The 16,857-nt window shown below is 44.4% G+C and overlaps 1 protein-coding gene across 1 annotated transcript in view; it reads left to right on the top strand.

The window, feature by feature from the left end:
- GAD2 (glutamate decarboxylase 2) overlaps positions 1-16,427 on the top strand; it is a 54,211-nt gene extending 37,784 nt beyond the window's left edge. The window contains exons 11-16 of the mRNA XM_024208661.1: positions 720-784; positions 6,056-6,134; positions 8,970-9,119; positions 11,243-11,350; positions 12,480-12,569; positions 16,254-16,427. Of these exons, the coding sequence (XP_024064429.1) occupies positions 720-784; positions 6,056-6,134; positions 8,970-9,119; positions 11,243-11,350; positions 12,480-12,569; positions 16,254-16,427 (666 nt within the window). The remainder of the gene's footprint in view (positions 1-719; positions 785-6,055; positions 6,135-8,969; positions 9,120-11,242; positions 11,351-12,479; positions 12,570-16,253) is intronic.
- Positions 16,428-16,857: the final 430 nt, after the last annotated feature.

Consider the following 16,857-nt stretch of genomic DNA (forward strand, 5'->3'; position numbering starts at 1 on the left):
CGCCGCCCAGCACCCCGCCCAGGATTTTCCCGGACATGTCTGGCTTTTGGGGATTTCCCCCCGGACGGGGATTTGAATCCCCAAAAGCCGGACATGTCCGGGAAAATCCGGACGTATGGTAACCCTAGATTAGCTTACTTTATTGAGGTCCTCACTGCGCCTCATTCTTTTGCACAAGCTGGAAGATGATCACTCCAGTCCCAGAGCTCTGCAGGAAAAAAGAGGGTTGAAGAGGAGGTTTGAGGAAACATTAGTGGTTTGAACTCAGATGAAAAACCCATCTCTCCAGCTTGGCTGCCATCCCACTCTATCAACACCACTGTCACAAAAAGGGAAAAGGCCAACTTATCCTTCTGTGTCTCTCTAGTCACCTATTGTCTCCCCAGCACAGATTGGGGTTGGCCTAGCATACTGCTGTCGTATATGGCCATGGTGAAGGAGGAATTAGGTGGGCTGGACAGTGATGCAGGTTGACACATAGGCCCTGGCCTACGCAACTCCAGTCACAGCCTCCTGAAAGAAACCACAGGAGAGAGAGATGAAAACCATTAGTACAGTTTATTATCCAGGCCCTAAACTGTAGCTCCATCTGAGGTGGTTAGAGGTATATGGGTTCAGCAAGCAAAAGATCAGACATAAAATTGCTTGAACACATGGATGCAAACACCAGAAAAATACAAAACTATCTGCTTTGTAAGATTATGTATCTTGTCTTTCAGGCAGCATGGGGTGGCGGGCTGCTGATGTCTAGAAAACATAAATGGAAATTAAATGGTGTTGAAAGGTATGATTTATTAACAAATTAAGTGCTCCAGTACATTTGTGATTACCACAGAAATGTCTATAAATAAAAATCAACCAGTCCTATTCATTATTATAATTTAATGTCCAATATATAGCATGAAGCAATCTTTCAAGCTGTCCTCTCTCAACTGAAATAACATTGCTAAGTTCCTTTATTCGATAAGCTGCGTGACTAAAAACTTGTGATGTGACTTTGTTTTCTTGTTCAGATAATGTATAGCTCCTATTTGTGATTCACCCCTTTCAAACTATATTCTGAGCTCCAGAATGGTCATTGTGTGATTCTCTGTCTGAACCTGTCCAAAAAGAACTGGCAACTGCATTTCCAAAAGAACTGAACCTTGGAGATCTTGCAACGGGGTTACCCGACGGTCTGAGATTGTTCCAATTTCATAAATCCTCAAATCACTATGAAATATCAGCATGTCACAATGCCATGACAACATAACTCTTAAGTTTTTATGCAGTGTCCTAGTACACTGGGTATTGCAATGGGTTCTAGCTAGAATTTTATCATCAGAAGAGTTGTTATGCATACTCTTGCTAGGAATATTAATTTACACATCCAAATTCATAGCTGCTTCTATTCTCCACATTTCTGTAGTTGCAAAACTCAGCTCACATGTGCAGCAGCTCAGATTTCCGCACTGTTTGAATATGCCTCATGGAAGTAAATCCTTGTGCTGGATCTTGAAAATGCTGAGATTTAGGTGTACAAGGTTTTGAATTCCACCCACGGTGAATGCATCTATAATACACACCGAAATGATGAACCAGTTCAGTAGCAATAAAGAATACACTTGAATGAACTCCTGAGCAAGTACTTTGTCCAGAAACTTTTTTAAAGCTTCTACTGGTTAAGATTAGGATATTATTCCCATCCTACTTCTTTCCAACTTCTAGCAAAACCACCCTGCCAGTTAAATTGCACTAGTCCCAACTTCCTTCTTCCCAGTCTTCATGCCTTTGGTTTCACTCAATTCCCATGATCCTCTTACTGGCTCCATGATATTTTCCTTCCATTCTTCTCCTGCAGACTCTGTATTCATGTCTCTCTATGAGGGCCCAATCCCCTTCTCTCAGATTCATGAGCATATAACACTTCTAAAAATTGTTTTTTATCTTGAATTCAGAAAGCAGCCAGTGACGTCCTCTCCAGCTGATCACTTGAAAGCCTTTAGAACTCAAAAAGGACTTTAAAAAGCTAGATACATTTTTGTTAAAGAAAATGGACTTATCACTGAATACATGCACGCTGTGCTTAAGCAGGATATACTTCAAAACATTCAGGATGTTGAAATCCCTGCTCTTGCTGCTTATCAGGATATAGCATTAACGAGGAACCTGAATCACAAAATGTGGATCCAGGATAGGAGCCAAATCTGAACTTCTTCCAAATTCAGAGGTGTTTAGAAGTTCTGGTTCAATCTATAATAAAGCGATTCCTAAATCATGAATTCAGACCTACAACTCAATTGGAACTTCCCCAACATTCAAGGGGTTTAGATCTAGTGTTCTGATAAGGGTCATCTCCCGGTATGGGGCAGTGAATTACATGGGGAATCTTGCCATTTCCTCTTCCTTCTTCACATGGTGAATGATGGGGGCGGGGGGCAGGGTAACTACTCAGATTTCCACAGGGCATATACACTTTGTGTACACGTGGATGCTAATATTGGTGCTTAGGTACATTAAATGGGAAAAATTCCAGTCTGAGCACCCACGGGTGGGATTTAGATATCCTACTAAGGTGTTCACATTTGGATGTTGCAAAATGAGAGTTAGCATCTGCATCCATTTCAGCCTTCAATTTCTAATAATCACAACACACCAAATAAAGCCAATTCTTGATCCAGCAAAACTCCAGGATGATCTGTTAGGAAATTTCCAAAAGAAAATAATGTGTCTCATTTTTGTCTATGTAACTTTCTTTTTTAAATGTGGCTGTCAGCCATCATTTTATTTAAGCATATATCAATAGTTGATGTCAGTACCCTTTGTGACAAAGCAAATTTAATTAGATAAAATACTTTGTGCACAACCATGAATTTTCTGATGAATTTTAGAAAAATGGATGACCTGAAGGTCAATGCAATGATTTAGGCATTGTTGCTGGTAAACAACCCTTTTACTATAAAAAACTCAAGCCACTTCCATTATCTACATGCCTCTTAAAAAATGTATTTAGGGTTCTCTGTAAAGACAGAGAAAAGTTATTAGCTGTAATAGGAAAAGAGATTAATAGGCTTGAATGCAAGTTTAGAATCATTAACTCCAGTACGCTAAACAAGTGAGTGGCGCTGAGTTGATTAAAAGCTGCCAAATGCTCAAAGAGCTGGGCCAAGTAGCCAGATGCTGTCTGTGAAAGAGTATTCCCTACAGGCTTTGCTTCAGGGGCTGCATAACCCCATTTAAATAGCAGGAAAGGCAGCACAGAAGTATTCCACCAGCTACAGGATTTTGCAACTGCACATAGTTGCATTGATCACAATGGTCTCTTCTGGCCTTGGAATCTATGTTGTGGGGGAGTAGGGAGCAATCTGAGAGAAAATGATAATGCTCATGTACTAATATGCAAGGCACCTTACTGCCCACTTCTTCACAAACCTTAATACCGACTGGTTTCCAAACAGAGAAAGAAAACTACCTCCCAGGCCAGAGTCTTAAAACACTCACTTCCATTCTTGCAGGTACAGTTTTGGTCCCCTAGATATTTGCATCCCCCCCAATTTATTGACTTGTTCAGATCTACACAGTTAAACAGCCCCCTACCACAGCAAGAAAGAGCACAATCCTGTGCCTTAGGCATCTTCAACAGCCCTCCAAAGTATAAATCCTGGAATTAGTAAATAACAAGTCAAGCATAACACAAAAATAAAACAATGAACAACTGAACAGTTCACCACTCCACCCTTCCCACAACCTCAATCCTTTAATGTTCACCCACCTGCTTTGTGCTCCCCCTGCAGGGCCGGCTCCAGGCACCAGCTTCTCAAGCAGGTGCTTGGGGCGGCCGTTCCGGACAGGGGCGGCAGTTCCAGGTATTCGGCGGCAATTCGGCGGACGGTCCCTCACTCCGCCTGGGAGTGAAGGACCTCCCGCCGAATTGCCGCCGCAGATCGCGATCGCGGCTTTTTTTTTTTTTTGGTTTCGGCTGCTTGGGGCGGCCAAAACCCTGGAGCCGGCCCCGTCCCTCTGCACCCATGCAAACAGATGGGTTTTGCAGCCTGCCCTTGAGTCAGCAGATTCAGTCTCTTTTGTACCTGGCAGATCAGGAGGACTTCCAGTCAAGGGCCACTGACAGAGAGTGCCCTGCCAGCAACTTGCTTTCCTTTAAACCCTGGGGATCCAGATTCAGCTTTGCAGATGCAATCCAGGATGTAAAGATCAAAGTGACCTGAATAGTGGTCACAACTAACTGTGGGTGCAAAAATGTACTTGCAGTTATCTGTGTCTTCAAAAACTGACACCTGTTTAAGGCTGAGCTGAATAAGAGCCAAATTCTGGTCCAAATTGTAGCCCATATAATGCTCCTGCAGAGTTGAATAAGAGGAGTGCAAGGCATCCTCTTCCTGCCCTAGGCCTCTCTCACACACACACACTCTTTCTCACTCTCTCTCGCTCTCTGGGGAAACCAGGAAGCAGATTATAGCATAATACAAAGAACTATACAGCAAGGAATGAACATAGTTCTAAGCTCATTTAGCCCATCTGGCAGATTATTATGCATACCCTTAATAAATGTATGTACATTATAGCTCAGGCAATCATATCCAGAGAGCAATCTTGGAACCCAGGCTAGTCGTTCATTCTAGTTTTTACTAGGCTGGGAGCTGTGTTTCTAGCCTCCTGTTGACCCAGTTCTCAAACTTGCCCAGTTCTGAAGATAGGAGGCACAAATCAACCCTTATGTATGTTAAACAGGTATTTGATTGGTTTTATTTAGCCATTTTTGAAACTTGGGATTTCTATACATTCTTCTTCATCTTCGCTGTGGTCTAAAAAATACTTTTCCAAATGTTCTCACATGTATAACAAGACGTGATCTTTTGGATACAATCTCAACCTTCTGCAAGCCATGCCAGGCCACTTTTTGCTTCTTTTTAAAAAAATCTCTGAAGACTTGTTAGCCTTTCAAAAAAAAAAATAAAATCTTACTTTTAAGTGATTTATTAAAGAACTTGCAAAACCCTAAATAAAGGGAACTAAACTCCCCAAAACATTTTTGAATCCCCACTACCAGCTCCTCTCACCCTTTCTAAGCCATTTGCAGTGATGTGATTAGTTAGCAGCATAGCTTTTGCTGTGCCAATGAATCGCTCTTCCTATGTCACAGTATCTTGAGGAGCATATTATATCAATCCAACAGGCATAGGACCTGGTGTTTTTTTCCTGCTTGAGTCAATGCATGCCAATAAGTATTTCAGCATGCTCTCTGACTAACGTTCTAAGGCAGCTTCTGGCATCTTGGTAACCAAGATAAATGACCGAGAGCATGAAAGAGCGTTTTGAGATAATGCCATATTCACTACCATGATCATTTTGCATCAGCAAGTAGATGGGATCAATGGGGGTTAATGGGAATAAGTGGGAATTAGACACCAAACCTGTTTAGGCGCTTTTGAAAATCCCACTAGGCACTTGTCTGCATCTTAGCTGCCTAAACACCTTTGTAGACTGGTCCTAAATCACATACGTGTTTTTGACACATTCACTCTTTGCCTTTAAAGTGTAGATGGATCACAAGAAATTCTGGTGCTCACAAAATCTAATGTATAGCACCATGGCTCTGTGTTAACTCTCCAGAGCCGTAGTCCAGAACCTTTTAGGGCTAACTCTACAAAAATCCTTACTTTGATGAGTAATCTGCCTGTGTAAATTTATATCAGTGCCCCACAGTGTGAGTAAAAGTTCTACAATTGGGTCCTGCAGAGCCAGTGCTAGGCATACGCAGATTAAACAACTGGTTAGGGCCCTGAGCAGTTCAAGAAGGCCCCTAGTCACTTTTTATTATGTGCTGTATGTGGGAAGGGCACCAAAATATTCCTGCTTAGGGCCCCCCAATGGGCTAGCACTGCCTTTGGGGTCCTGTATGAACATCAATAATCACTCTTCTGAAAACCGCTGTGCATATTTTCAGCTTGCATCTTTGAGGCCCATATGAGCCTTATTATTTTTGTTTATTACTGAATGTTTTAATGATTCAGACCTGTGGTATAACATCTCAGTTTAATGTTGTTTGTTGTTGTAGGGCCAATTCTGTGACTTGGAACCCCCACAAGATGATGGGAGTCCCATTGCAGTGTTCTGCCCTTCTCGTTAGAGAAGAGGTATGTCTTCATCCATTTGCACCTCTAGTTATTTCTGGCATTTCCCCCCGCAATGTGCTGGATGCCTTCTTTATAACTGTGTCATAGCTAATGTATGTTAATGGGATGAAGATTACAAATGAAACTGAGAAACAAACCTCTAGGCACTTGTTCAGTCTACAAACACAGAAAGGATTTAAAGCTGCTGTCCAGGAGAAATGAATGACTATATCTTTATAGAGTTTTGGCGACTTTGTATTTGAAATACACTGAACTAAGTTGTGCACTTAGTTGAAGCCATGCAACACCACAGCTTTCAATGCCGTGTATAGGTGTGACTGAAGGCCAGGGCCGGTGCTACCACTTAGGCCAACTAGGCGGTTGCCTAGGGCGCCAAGATTTGGGGGTGCCAAAAAGCGGCGCCCCAGATTTTTTTTTTTTTTTTTACAGCGGCCGCTGCGCTGGGAGGGAGAGGGAGTCTGAGCCGCCGGAAGGCAATCCAGGGGTTCCCCCGGGTCAGCGCGCCGCTGGCAGCCCAGGGGTTCCCCTGGGTCAGAGCTGCCGCACAGATCCCCGGGCCGAGGGATGGGGAGCTGCCGCGGGGGGGTGCCTCAGGGCGGGGGAGGGAGCTGCCGCACGGCTCCCTAGGCCAGGGGTGAGCTGCCGCGGGGGGGGGGGGGGCCCCAGGGGGGGGGGGGGGGGGGGGGGGCTGCCGCAGGGCTGGGGGGGGGCACAAGGTGGAAGTTTCACCTAGGGTGCGAAGGCCTTGCACCGGCCCTGCTGAAGGCAGAATCTGGCCCACTTACAAATATCAGTTGGACTAGCAATACAGTACACAGTGTCCATGAGTTATTGCCCTTTCAGATGTTTGTGGTCAACCCAGGGATGAAAGTAAGTTAAAGGATTTACCAGTACGCCGGAGTCCTGAGCAGGGGCGTGGCCTCAACCGGAAGAGGTGTGGCCTCAACTGGAAGAGGCGGGGCCTTTAAATCAAGATTTAAAGGCCCCGGGGCTCTGGCTGTGGCTGGGAGCCCTGGGTCCTTTAAATCACCCCTGGAGCTACCAGCTGCAGAGGCGGCTGGAGCCCCGGGGCTCAGGAGCGATTTAAAGGGCCCGGGGCCGTGGCCGCCGCTACTGCAACGGAGCTCCGGGCCATTTAAATCACCGCCGGAGCCCTGCCACCACTACCCCGGGGCTCCGGCAGCTGGGCTCAGCTGGCGATTTAAAGGGCCCAGGGCTCTGGCAGCGGGGAGCCCCGGGCCCTTTAAATCGACGCCCAAGCCCTGCTGCCTGAGTCCCAGAGTAGCGGCAGCAGGGCTCAGGCAGTGTTTTAAAGGGCTGGGGCTCCCCGCAGCAGCCAGAGCCCCATTCCCTTTAAATCGACGCCCGAGCCCCACTGCCTGAGCCCCGGGGTAGCGGCGGCAAAGCTTGCGCAGTGCTTTAAAGGGCCGGGGCTCCCCACTGCGGGAAGCCCCGGGCCCTTTAAATCGCCGCCCGAGCCCAGCTGCCGGAGCCCTGGGGTAGCGGCGGCCAGGCTCCAGCGGTGATTTAAAGGGCCAGGGGCTCTGGCCTCTGCAGGGAGCCCCGGGCCTTTTAAATCACCCGCCTGGGGAAGCCGGTCTGGTCCAGCATGGCGTACTGGCTCTTGCTGGTACGCCCTACTGGACTGTACTGGCTTACTTTCACCTCTGGGTCAACCAAATGGCGAGACATTACAACCCAACACTGATATATAAGCCCAATTTGTGCAGCGTGGAATGAGAAAAGGAACCCCAAGTTTACGTGATAAAATCTACACATTTTATTTAGTACTTGGACAGCTACAACTGGAAGAATTATCCTTCAAGCTTGTAATTTTTATATAGCAGCCACTTATTGGGACAGCTGCTCTACAACCACCACCACTTAGACCAGCTATTGAAAAGCTGGTTACTGCTCTGCTAACAGCTGCGCAGCAGATTGTACACAAAGTGCACTTCAACAGAAAGAGAGGAGCTAGGATTTATTTGCCCTGTGGTTCAATTCTGTGAAACAAGTCCTGGCCTCACTGAAGCCAGCGCCATCCCTCACCTAGAGTGAGAACAGGCGTCTCACAAAAAACGTACAGCCAATTGTGTTTTTCTCATTTTTCCATCTCATTTTTATGCGTTTCATATATAAGTAAATCTTGAAGACAAAGACCCCTCGTGGACTGCAAAATACACTTTTGGGAAAGAGGTCTATGGCGTGCACAAAACATGCACAAAGACTTCAACAAAGCCAGGATTTGGCGCTCTCTATATATAATGCACACAAATAAAAAGGAAAACTGAGAAAAATTATTAGCTCCATGCTTTTTGTGAAACGGCCGCCCTCACCTTAGCTCAGAGATAGCCAACTGGGGGCCCGCAGCCAAATTTTGTGCACATTGCAAGACTGCCTCCCAAAACTACATTTTGCAGGCTAGAAGGGGAGTCAAAATGTGACCATTTACCTTCAGAAACAGCACTAGCAGTGTTCTTAAAGGCATATTCACCCCCGTCTGCCCAAAGCCTTTCTTACTATTTGAGACCCCCGTAAGCATCTGGTTTGTAGTGTAGGTGGCGTGGAGGGCCTTGCATGTGCCTTCAGCATTGGAATGAACTGCACCCTGAAAGAATAAAAACGGGGAATAGTAGTTTAGAAACAAAACCAATTCAGCAAAGAGTGTCATGACATTATTTAGAAGAGCCACAGGGCTGCTGGGTCAGCTTGCTTTATCCAGAGTAATGCTTTGAAGAGTCATTTGGAAAGGTTACATAATAGAAATAAAAGGAAGCAAAGCAGTAAAACCATGCAAATGCCAATTTTCCTTAACTGTGTCTCTGTTTCTTTAAGGGCTTGATGCAGAGCTGCAATCAAATGCATGCTTCCTACCTCTTTCAACAAGATAAACACTATGACTTGTCATATGACACTGGAGACAAGGCGTTGCAATGCGGGCGTCATGTTGATGTCTTCAAGCTCTGGCTGATGTGGAGAGCAAAGGTAAGCAAGTATGTGATGTATTTGTTTGCATAAAACAGTGAACAGCTCTGCTTTATATAATCAGAATTTTAGAAAATGTCTAACCTGACCTTTTCACATGAGATGGAAGAAAGAACAATGATAGAAAATAAATAATAATAAAAATAATAATAATACATTTCCACTTTCTTTACCTTTTAACTGATTTAGCTACAAAGCATCACACATGACTTTGAAATTCAGACTCCATGTCATTGTACACCAATTGCGGCATCTAACTCTTACAATCTGACAGCATAAATATGTTTAAGTATAAGTGTAATCAGTCCAGAAAGTTTTTGGAAACACAAAGATTTTTTATTTTAATGAAATTCTAAAACTAAATGTGACAAATTAGTGACTAACACACCTGGTTCCATTTTATACTGTGATTACACCACAGTCACATTATTATCATGGGCAAACTAATTAAAATCTGAAAGTACTGGCTCTTTTTGACTCATGCATCCTTTTGTATAATATTGCTAAATAAATACTTTTATGTATAAATTCAAATGATTATGCCTAACTATTTCAGGCTTGTTCATTGCAGTTGACTGCATCATTCCTATACAAAAAAAAAGGCCTTAAAGACCCTTAGATGCAGGGCCGGCTCCAGGCACCAGCTTAACAAGCAGGTGCTTGGGGCGGCCAAGGGAGAGGGGTGGCACCTGCGGCAATTCGGGAGCGGCAGGTCCCTCACTCCCTCTAGGAGCGAAGGACCTGCCGCTGAACTGCCGCCGCCGATCGCGATTGCGGCTTTTTTTTTTTTGCTTGGGGCTGCAGAAATGCTGGAGCCGGCCCTGCTTAGATGCTTTATTCAAATTCTGAAAACACATTCTGGGATAGCTCTTTGGGACTGTCACCAGGAGTCTTCAAAATTGGATGTAAGCCATCTTTGTGTTTCCCTGATCCTCAGGCCACTAGGCACTGGACCAGTTGCAAGGAACAACTTCAAGAAGCCTCAAGACTGTTTTCAAGTTGTCCTAGTTGAAATAGCCTCCCAGGAGCTGCTGTAATAGTGGGGGCCTTCCAAGTGCAAGGGAACTTTGGCCACACCTCTTTTTCTTTGGCCACACCCCCTATGCTTGGCACTATGCTGCCTCTGCACCACTGTAGGATGCCCCTACCCAAAGGTCCACTTAAACTAGCTTTAGGTCTGCTTTGCAGTGCCAGAGCAGCACAAATCAGATTTAGCTGGGCTGAGTGGACTTTTATTTATAAACATTTTTTCTTAAAGGCCAAATCATTTCCATATTTCTTTCACTATTTTTTCTCCCAATTTCCCACGTCTAGTTAAATTGAAATGTTTACATTAACATAGGATCAGTGTTTCTTAAACAGTTTGTCTGTTTCTGCAGCTTGTTCTCCTGACTTGAAGCCATAATAATGCTTTATTAGTGGCATCACAGCTGGTGGTTGCAGAAATGATTATGATGTCACAAACGGACTTGAGCTGGAAAGGAAGCAGCAGGAGAAACTGAAGCTCTTAAAAACAAAGATTCCAATTTCATACAAATGTCCTTTATCAAGTAGCAACGAGGAGAGAAAAAAAATGGCCATGCTGAAGAGACAGAGCTGCTTTCTAATTAGAATGCTTGTTTTTCACCAGACATCAAGCTGCTCTTTAAAAGCTCATGTTATCATTTAATTTTCTAGGGGCTTTTTGGGCTAGGAATAGGTGCCAGATTGCCCCCCCTACAGGCTAGAGTCCTCTCTCCAGAGATCAGTGCAAACTTCCCCACTTGCTCACAATGTGACTCAACCCTGACCAAGAAGGAACAATGTAGAGTTCATGCTCCACAGCTTTCCAATCCATGGCCTCACTGCAGAGGCTCCCAACAAGTGTTCCCATCAGTGATTCGTATCTTCAATGGCCCATTAGGAACTGGACTGATATCACCAACCTATTTCATACAGGTCAGATGGATACAGCTAGAGCTGGGTGAACTATTCATAGCAAACAAGAAGGTGTACAGCATCTCCAAGATTAGACTTTAGAGAAGTAACCTGCATATTTGCTTTAGCAAGTGCCACGTATTCCTGACATGATAGCAATTCAGAATACAGAGAGATACAAAATATTGTGTTCTTTTTTTATGAAGGGAACTACAGGATTTGAAGCACAAATTGACAAGTGCTTGGAACTTGCAGAATATCTATATAATAAAATAAAGAACAGAGAAGGCTATGAAATGGTGTTTGATGGAAAGGTATGTATTCTGACTTACTGTAGCTTTAAAATTTGGTACATTTCGTCAGGAGCTGTGTAGCTACTGATAGGACAATCTGGTTTTGGAGGACCCAAAAACATGCTCCTTACAAAGGAAACTGCTAATGATTCCCATCATTGTGGGACAAGTGAAATGAGGCAGCAGTGTGGAGTATTGTAGCTTGCATCACCCAGATGAAAGTCAATAGCCGACTTTTACCGGTGACTCAGATGAAAACAGGCTCCACATGGCATGCTAGTGCACTGTAGATTCACACCCCAACTTGGCATGAACTAAGTGGGGGGGAGGGATAGCTCAGTGGTTTGAGCATTGGCCTGTTAAACCCAGGGTTGAGAGTTCAATCCTTGAGGGGGCCACTTAGGGATCTAGGGCAAAATCAATACTTGGTCCTGCTAGTGAAGGCAGGGGGCTGGACTTGATGACCTTTCAAGGTCCCTTCCAGTTCTAGGAGATAGGATATCTCCATTTATTATTAAGTCTCTGTGTAGACAAGCCATGAAAACAGGCCACGCCCTACTTTTCACCTGTCTTCTTCTGGCTCCTAAATGTGCAAATTAAACTAGTTTAGACTCCATTATTCTCTCACATTAGTAAGGGAGCTTAATGGAATGTAGGGAAGTGTAACTAAGCACCAGGGAACTTCAAGGAGTAGAAGAGAATCTAATTTATACCATCTCACACTCACCTCTGACTCTAGCCTATATGTCCAGAGTTATACATTATATAGTCACACAACAAAATCAAAGTACCCAGGATGCTTTATTAAGTAGGTCATCTACTATAGACACCTGCTTCTGAAGAGACATTAACTCCATACTCCATGCATCCTCTTGAAAGGACAGCACCTATAGAATCCAGATGTCTCTCTGTAGGGGACAAATGCATAGGCACAGTGGGGGATGTATATCTGGGTCTGTCTTCTTTGGGATAAATTGCCTAAAATTATCCCTAATAATGATGCTAATGACTCTCTGTGGTGTGCAGTAATGAAAGCCAATGATTGCTGTCATAACATGATGTATGAGAGGAGGGAAAGGCATGGAATTAATTGCAATTGAGATATTATGAACATTTTTTGCCGTGTAAGCCATTATTATTTTGTGTTTAGCCTCAGCACACAAATGTCTGCTTCTGGTACGTACCTCCCAGTTTGCGCAGCATGGAGGACAACGAAGAAAGAATGAACTGCCTTCTAAAGGTAAATAAGATATGTTGGTTCATTGTATGCAAGGCATGCCCATGTCATCAACATAAAGGCCACAGGTATCTTTAGCTGAAAATATTTCAAAATATTAGAGATGGGCTTGCACAAGAATCTTGGATAACAACCCTTCAGTCCCCAACTTTGGGGAAGTTCAAACCAAATTTGGATCCTATCTTTGTGTATCAGGCTCATCTCTAACATAATGGTTTTCTCAAATTGTAGTCTGCAGAGCACTTGGTGGTGGTCTACAGAGGCCTGAAAGGTCACATGATGCTAGCTGCTCCTCCTTACTTCTAGCTTCCAAAGAGACTGGAGGCCTGTAAAAAGATCTGGAAATAAGGAAGAGAAGCCAGCCCAGCTGCCTCCTTTAGGGACCACTGCTATATAAGTGGAGGAGGCGAGGAAACAGGAGCTGTGTTTAGGGACTAGAAATGCCAGAAGGTGTTGCAGAGAGGGTGAGAGAGGAGAACCAGGGTATGTCTACACTACAGGATTAATCCGAATTTAGATAATTCGAATTTGGGAAACAGGTTGTATAAATTCGATTGTGCGCGTTGCCACACTAAGCACATTAATTCGGTTTTTAACCACATTAATTCGGTGGTGTGCGGCCACACTACCCCATTACTTTAACCACAGTAATTCGGTGGTGTGCGGCCACACTAACCCTAATTCGAATTAACAAAATCGATTTAGGCGCTACTCCGCTCGTCGAGGTGGAGTACAGAAATCGATTTTAAGTGCCCTTTAATTCGAATTAACTGGCTCTGTAGTGTGGATGGGTGAAGGGTTAATTCGGATTAACGCAGCTAAATCCGAATTAAAGTCGTAGTGTAGACCAGGCCCCAGACAGCCTGTCCAAGGGAGTAGGAGGAGGAGAATCGGGCAGCCTGTGCAGGGGGATGAGAGGAACAGAACGGATGGAAGGGGAGTTGAAATGAAGAGCAAGAGTAGAAAATGTGATTAATAAAAAGCCAAAATATTTGGTGCTTAAAAGAGGGCTGAAAATACACAAAGACTTTCCTAGTGTTATTTCTCCGCATGAGCTGCCATGGGGATGTTGTGTGATCAAGAATGGGGCTGTGATGAGAAGGTGGTCCACTAGGGAATCGCTTTGTCGGGACACTCAGAGCACTGGGGGGGAGGTATCTAGTTATGTTTTTATAAATTGGAAAAACTAGTGACATAAAAGTGATCATTTGAACACTTCCAATGTTATTTTAATGTTTTCTTTCTGCAAGGTAAGTGGGTTTACAAAATGCACCTGTAATTCAGTTCACCCAAATGCTGGTCTGTGTGTTTTGTATTCTATGTGTTTGCCCTTTCTCAGTATTTTTCTCTATGGTGCTTATTTGACCTTTGGTCATCCTTGATGTTAACAATTTAAATTGCAATTGGTGATCCTAACAAATGTAACAATTTGACCAGAGGCTTTAATTTGATTGTGTGGTAGAGGTCTAGCATATGAAAACAAAGGGAAAGTGATTATAACAATATGCTTGAGGATTATGCAGAAAATGACATGTGTTAATTGCATTTGTCAGCAATACTGAGTGTTAGCACACTGGTTAGAATAGCTCTGAGCCATTTATTGCCAATATAAAGAATGGTTTTGTGCCTTTGCAAGGTGTCATGACTGCCTTTGCAATGTCATGCAACGTCTGCTGATACCTGTAAAGTTAAATCCTTGTAAATACTGCTGCTTTTATCTAAAGTAGGAAGGTGACTTATCAGATGACGAAACAATCTTGGGCACCTACCTGCACTTCCCTCTGGCATGCCTACCTAAAGGCAGTGGGACTACTCACATACTTGAAAGTAGGCACATGCATACCTATTAGAGATTGTCAGAAAATGAGTCTTTTTCCCATCAAATTTTTTTACAACAATGAAAAATTGAAGCTTTCCATAGAAAAATTTAGACTTTTCAATGAAAAATCAAAATCAAAAATATTTCATTCAAAAATTGAAATATTTTGATTCAGAAGTGCTGCCACAGTGCCTCATGGGAGTGGTAGTTCAGGTTCACCAAGCTCCTCTATAGGCTGGTCTCCCTGATTCAACTACATCTCCCATGATTAAAGCTGTGAGTCTGTCACGGAGGTCATGGAAGTCACGGATTCCGTGACTTTCCATGACTTCTGCAGCAGCTGGTGCTGGCTCATGGGCTACCCAAGACGGGAGGGGGCCCAAGCCTGGGGCACAGGGTTGAGGTGCGGGGCGGCGCTTACCTGGGGGGGGCTTCCCCGGCTCCTACCAGCATGTCCCTACAGCTCCTAGGTGGAGGGGTCAGGTGGCTCTGCGCACTGCCCGCGCCCGCAGGCGCCGCCCCCACAGGTGCCACCCCGCAGCTCCCATTGGCTGCTGTTCCTGGCCAATGGGAGCTGCAGAGCTGGCACTTGTGGCGGGAGCAGCGCATGGAGCCCCCCTGGCCACCCCTCCCCCTAGGAGCTGCAGGTACACTCTGAGCCAGGTAGGTAACCTGCCAGCAATGCCACCCCCACCCCCAGCACCAGCGGGGATCCCAGGCCACACACTGCCACCACCCCTCCAGCACCAGTGGTGGTCTCATGCCAAGCGCCACCGCCCGCCCCGCCCCCAGCACCAGCGGTGGTCCCAGGCCAAGCGCTGCCACCTGCCCCCTACAGCACCAGCGGTGGTCCTGAGCTGAGCGCTGCCACCCCTCTCCCCCAGCACCAGAGGGGGTCCCGGGTCACCTTGACCCCCACCTGCAGCGCCCCTGGACTGCCCCCCCAGAGCACCCCTTTCTGATGCAGTACTTTCATAGAGTCATAGGGCTAGTCTACACTATCAAACTACGTTGGCACAGCTTCACCAATGCAACTGGTAAAGACGCACTATGCTGATAGGAGAGCACTCTCTCTTCGGCATAATACCTCCACTTCAACGAGAGGTGGAAGCTATGTCAGCAGGAGAGTGTCTCCTGTTGACATACCGCAGTATGGACACTGCTTTAAGGCGATGTAACTTGCATCGCTCAGGGGGGGGTAACTTTTTCACACCCCTGAGCAACATAAGTTACATTGACTTAAGCGGTAGTGTAGACTAGCCATAGATTCCAAGACCAGAAAGGACCATCCATACTGACCTCCTGCATAACACAGACCATAAAAATTCCCCAAAATAATTCCTAGAGCTTATCGTTCAGAAAACATCCAGTCTTGATTTAAAATGATCAGTGACAGAGAATCCACCACAAACCCTTGTAAATTGACCCCATAGTTAGTTACTTTCATCATTAAAAATTTATCCCTTCTTTCCAGTCTGAATTTGTCTAGCTTCAGCATCCAGCCATTGGGTCATAGTATACCTTTCTCTGCTAGACTGAAGAGCCCATTACTGAATATTTGTAGCCCATGTAGATATGTATAGACTCTAATCAAGTCACTCCCTTAACCTTCTCTTTGTTAAGCTAAATAGATTGAGCTCTTTGACCCTATCATTATCAGGCATGTTTTCTAATCCTTTAGTCATTCACATGGCTCTTCTCTGTACCCTCTCCAATTTATAAATTGATCAGTTTACTCTGCTATATTCATTTTTGGCCAAAAATTAACTTTTTTCTTATTTTGTTTTAGCTTCCTTCTCTTATTAAAAAAAGCAAACAAATTCTAGAATTAGAAATAATTATTTGATATTTGTATCATGCCTTTGCAGGTGGCCCCAGTGATAAAAGCCAGAATGATGGAATATGGAACTACTATGGTCAGCTATCAACCACTGGGAGACAAAGTGAACTTCTTCCGTATGGTCATCTCAAACCCAGCAGCTTCTCATCAAGACATTGATTTCCTGATTGAGGAAATAGAACGTCTGGGACAAGATTTATAATAATCTGGTCTGCGAGTCTGCTCCAGAACCTCTAGGTAGACAATTAAGTTGTCACAAACTGTGCGAATGTATTTGTAGTTTGTTCCAAAGTAAATCTATTTCTATATTGTGGCGTCAACGTAGAGTACAGTTTAAAATCAAGAAACATGCTCCTTTTAAAATCCTCTCTTGAGTTTTAGAATACCTCTTTAATAATTAGATACACAAAAGGCTGCATTCAAACAGATAAGAAATAACAGAAGATACTTGCAATTTCCCCCCAAATTTTAATACAGTTAGTAAATACATCTTTTAGGTTAAAAGTAGTCAGATTGAGTGGTGCCAAATTTGCCCCAAATGGTGACAAAATCAAATGGGGGCGGGGGGCAGTAAGATACATAAAGTAAAGAAACTGTATGTTTAAAAGTGAAAATATTTTGCCTTTTTCTTA

The sequence above is a fragment of the Terrapene carolina genome, unplaced genomic scaffold (genome assembly GCF_002925995.2).
Source record: "Terrapene carolina triunguis isolate 2854851 unplaced genomic scaffold, T_m_triunguis-2.0 Scaffold84, whole genome shotgun sequence".
In the NCBI taxonomy this organism is placed as follows: Eukaryota; Metazoa; Chordata; order Testudines; family Emydidae; genus Terrapene; species Terrapene triunguis.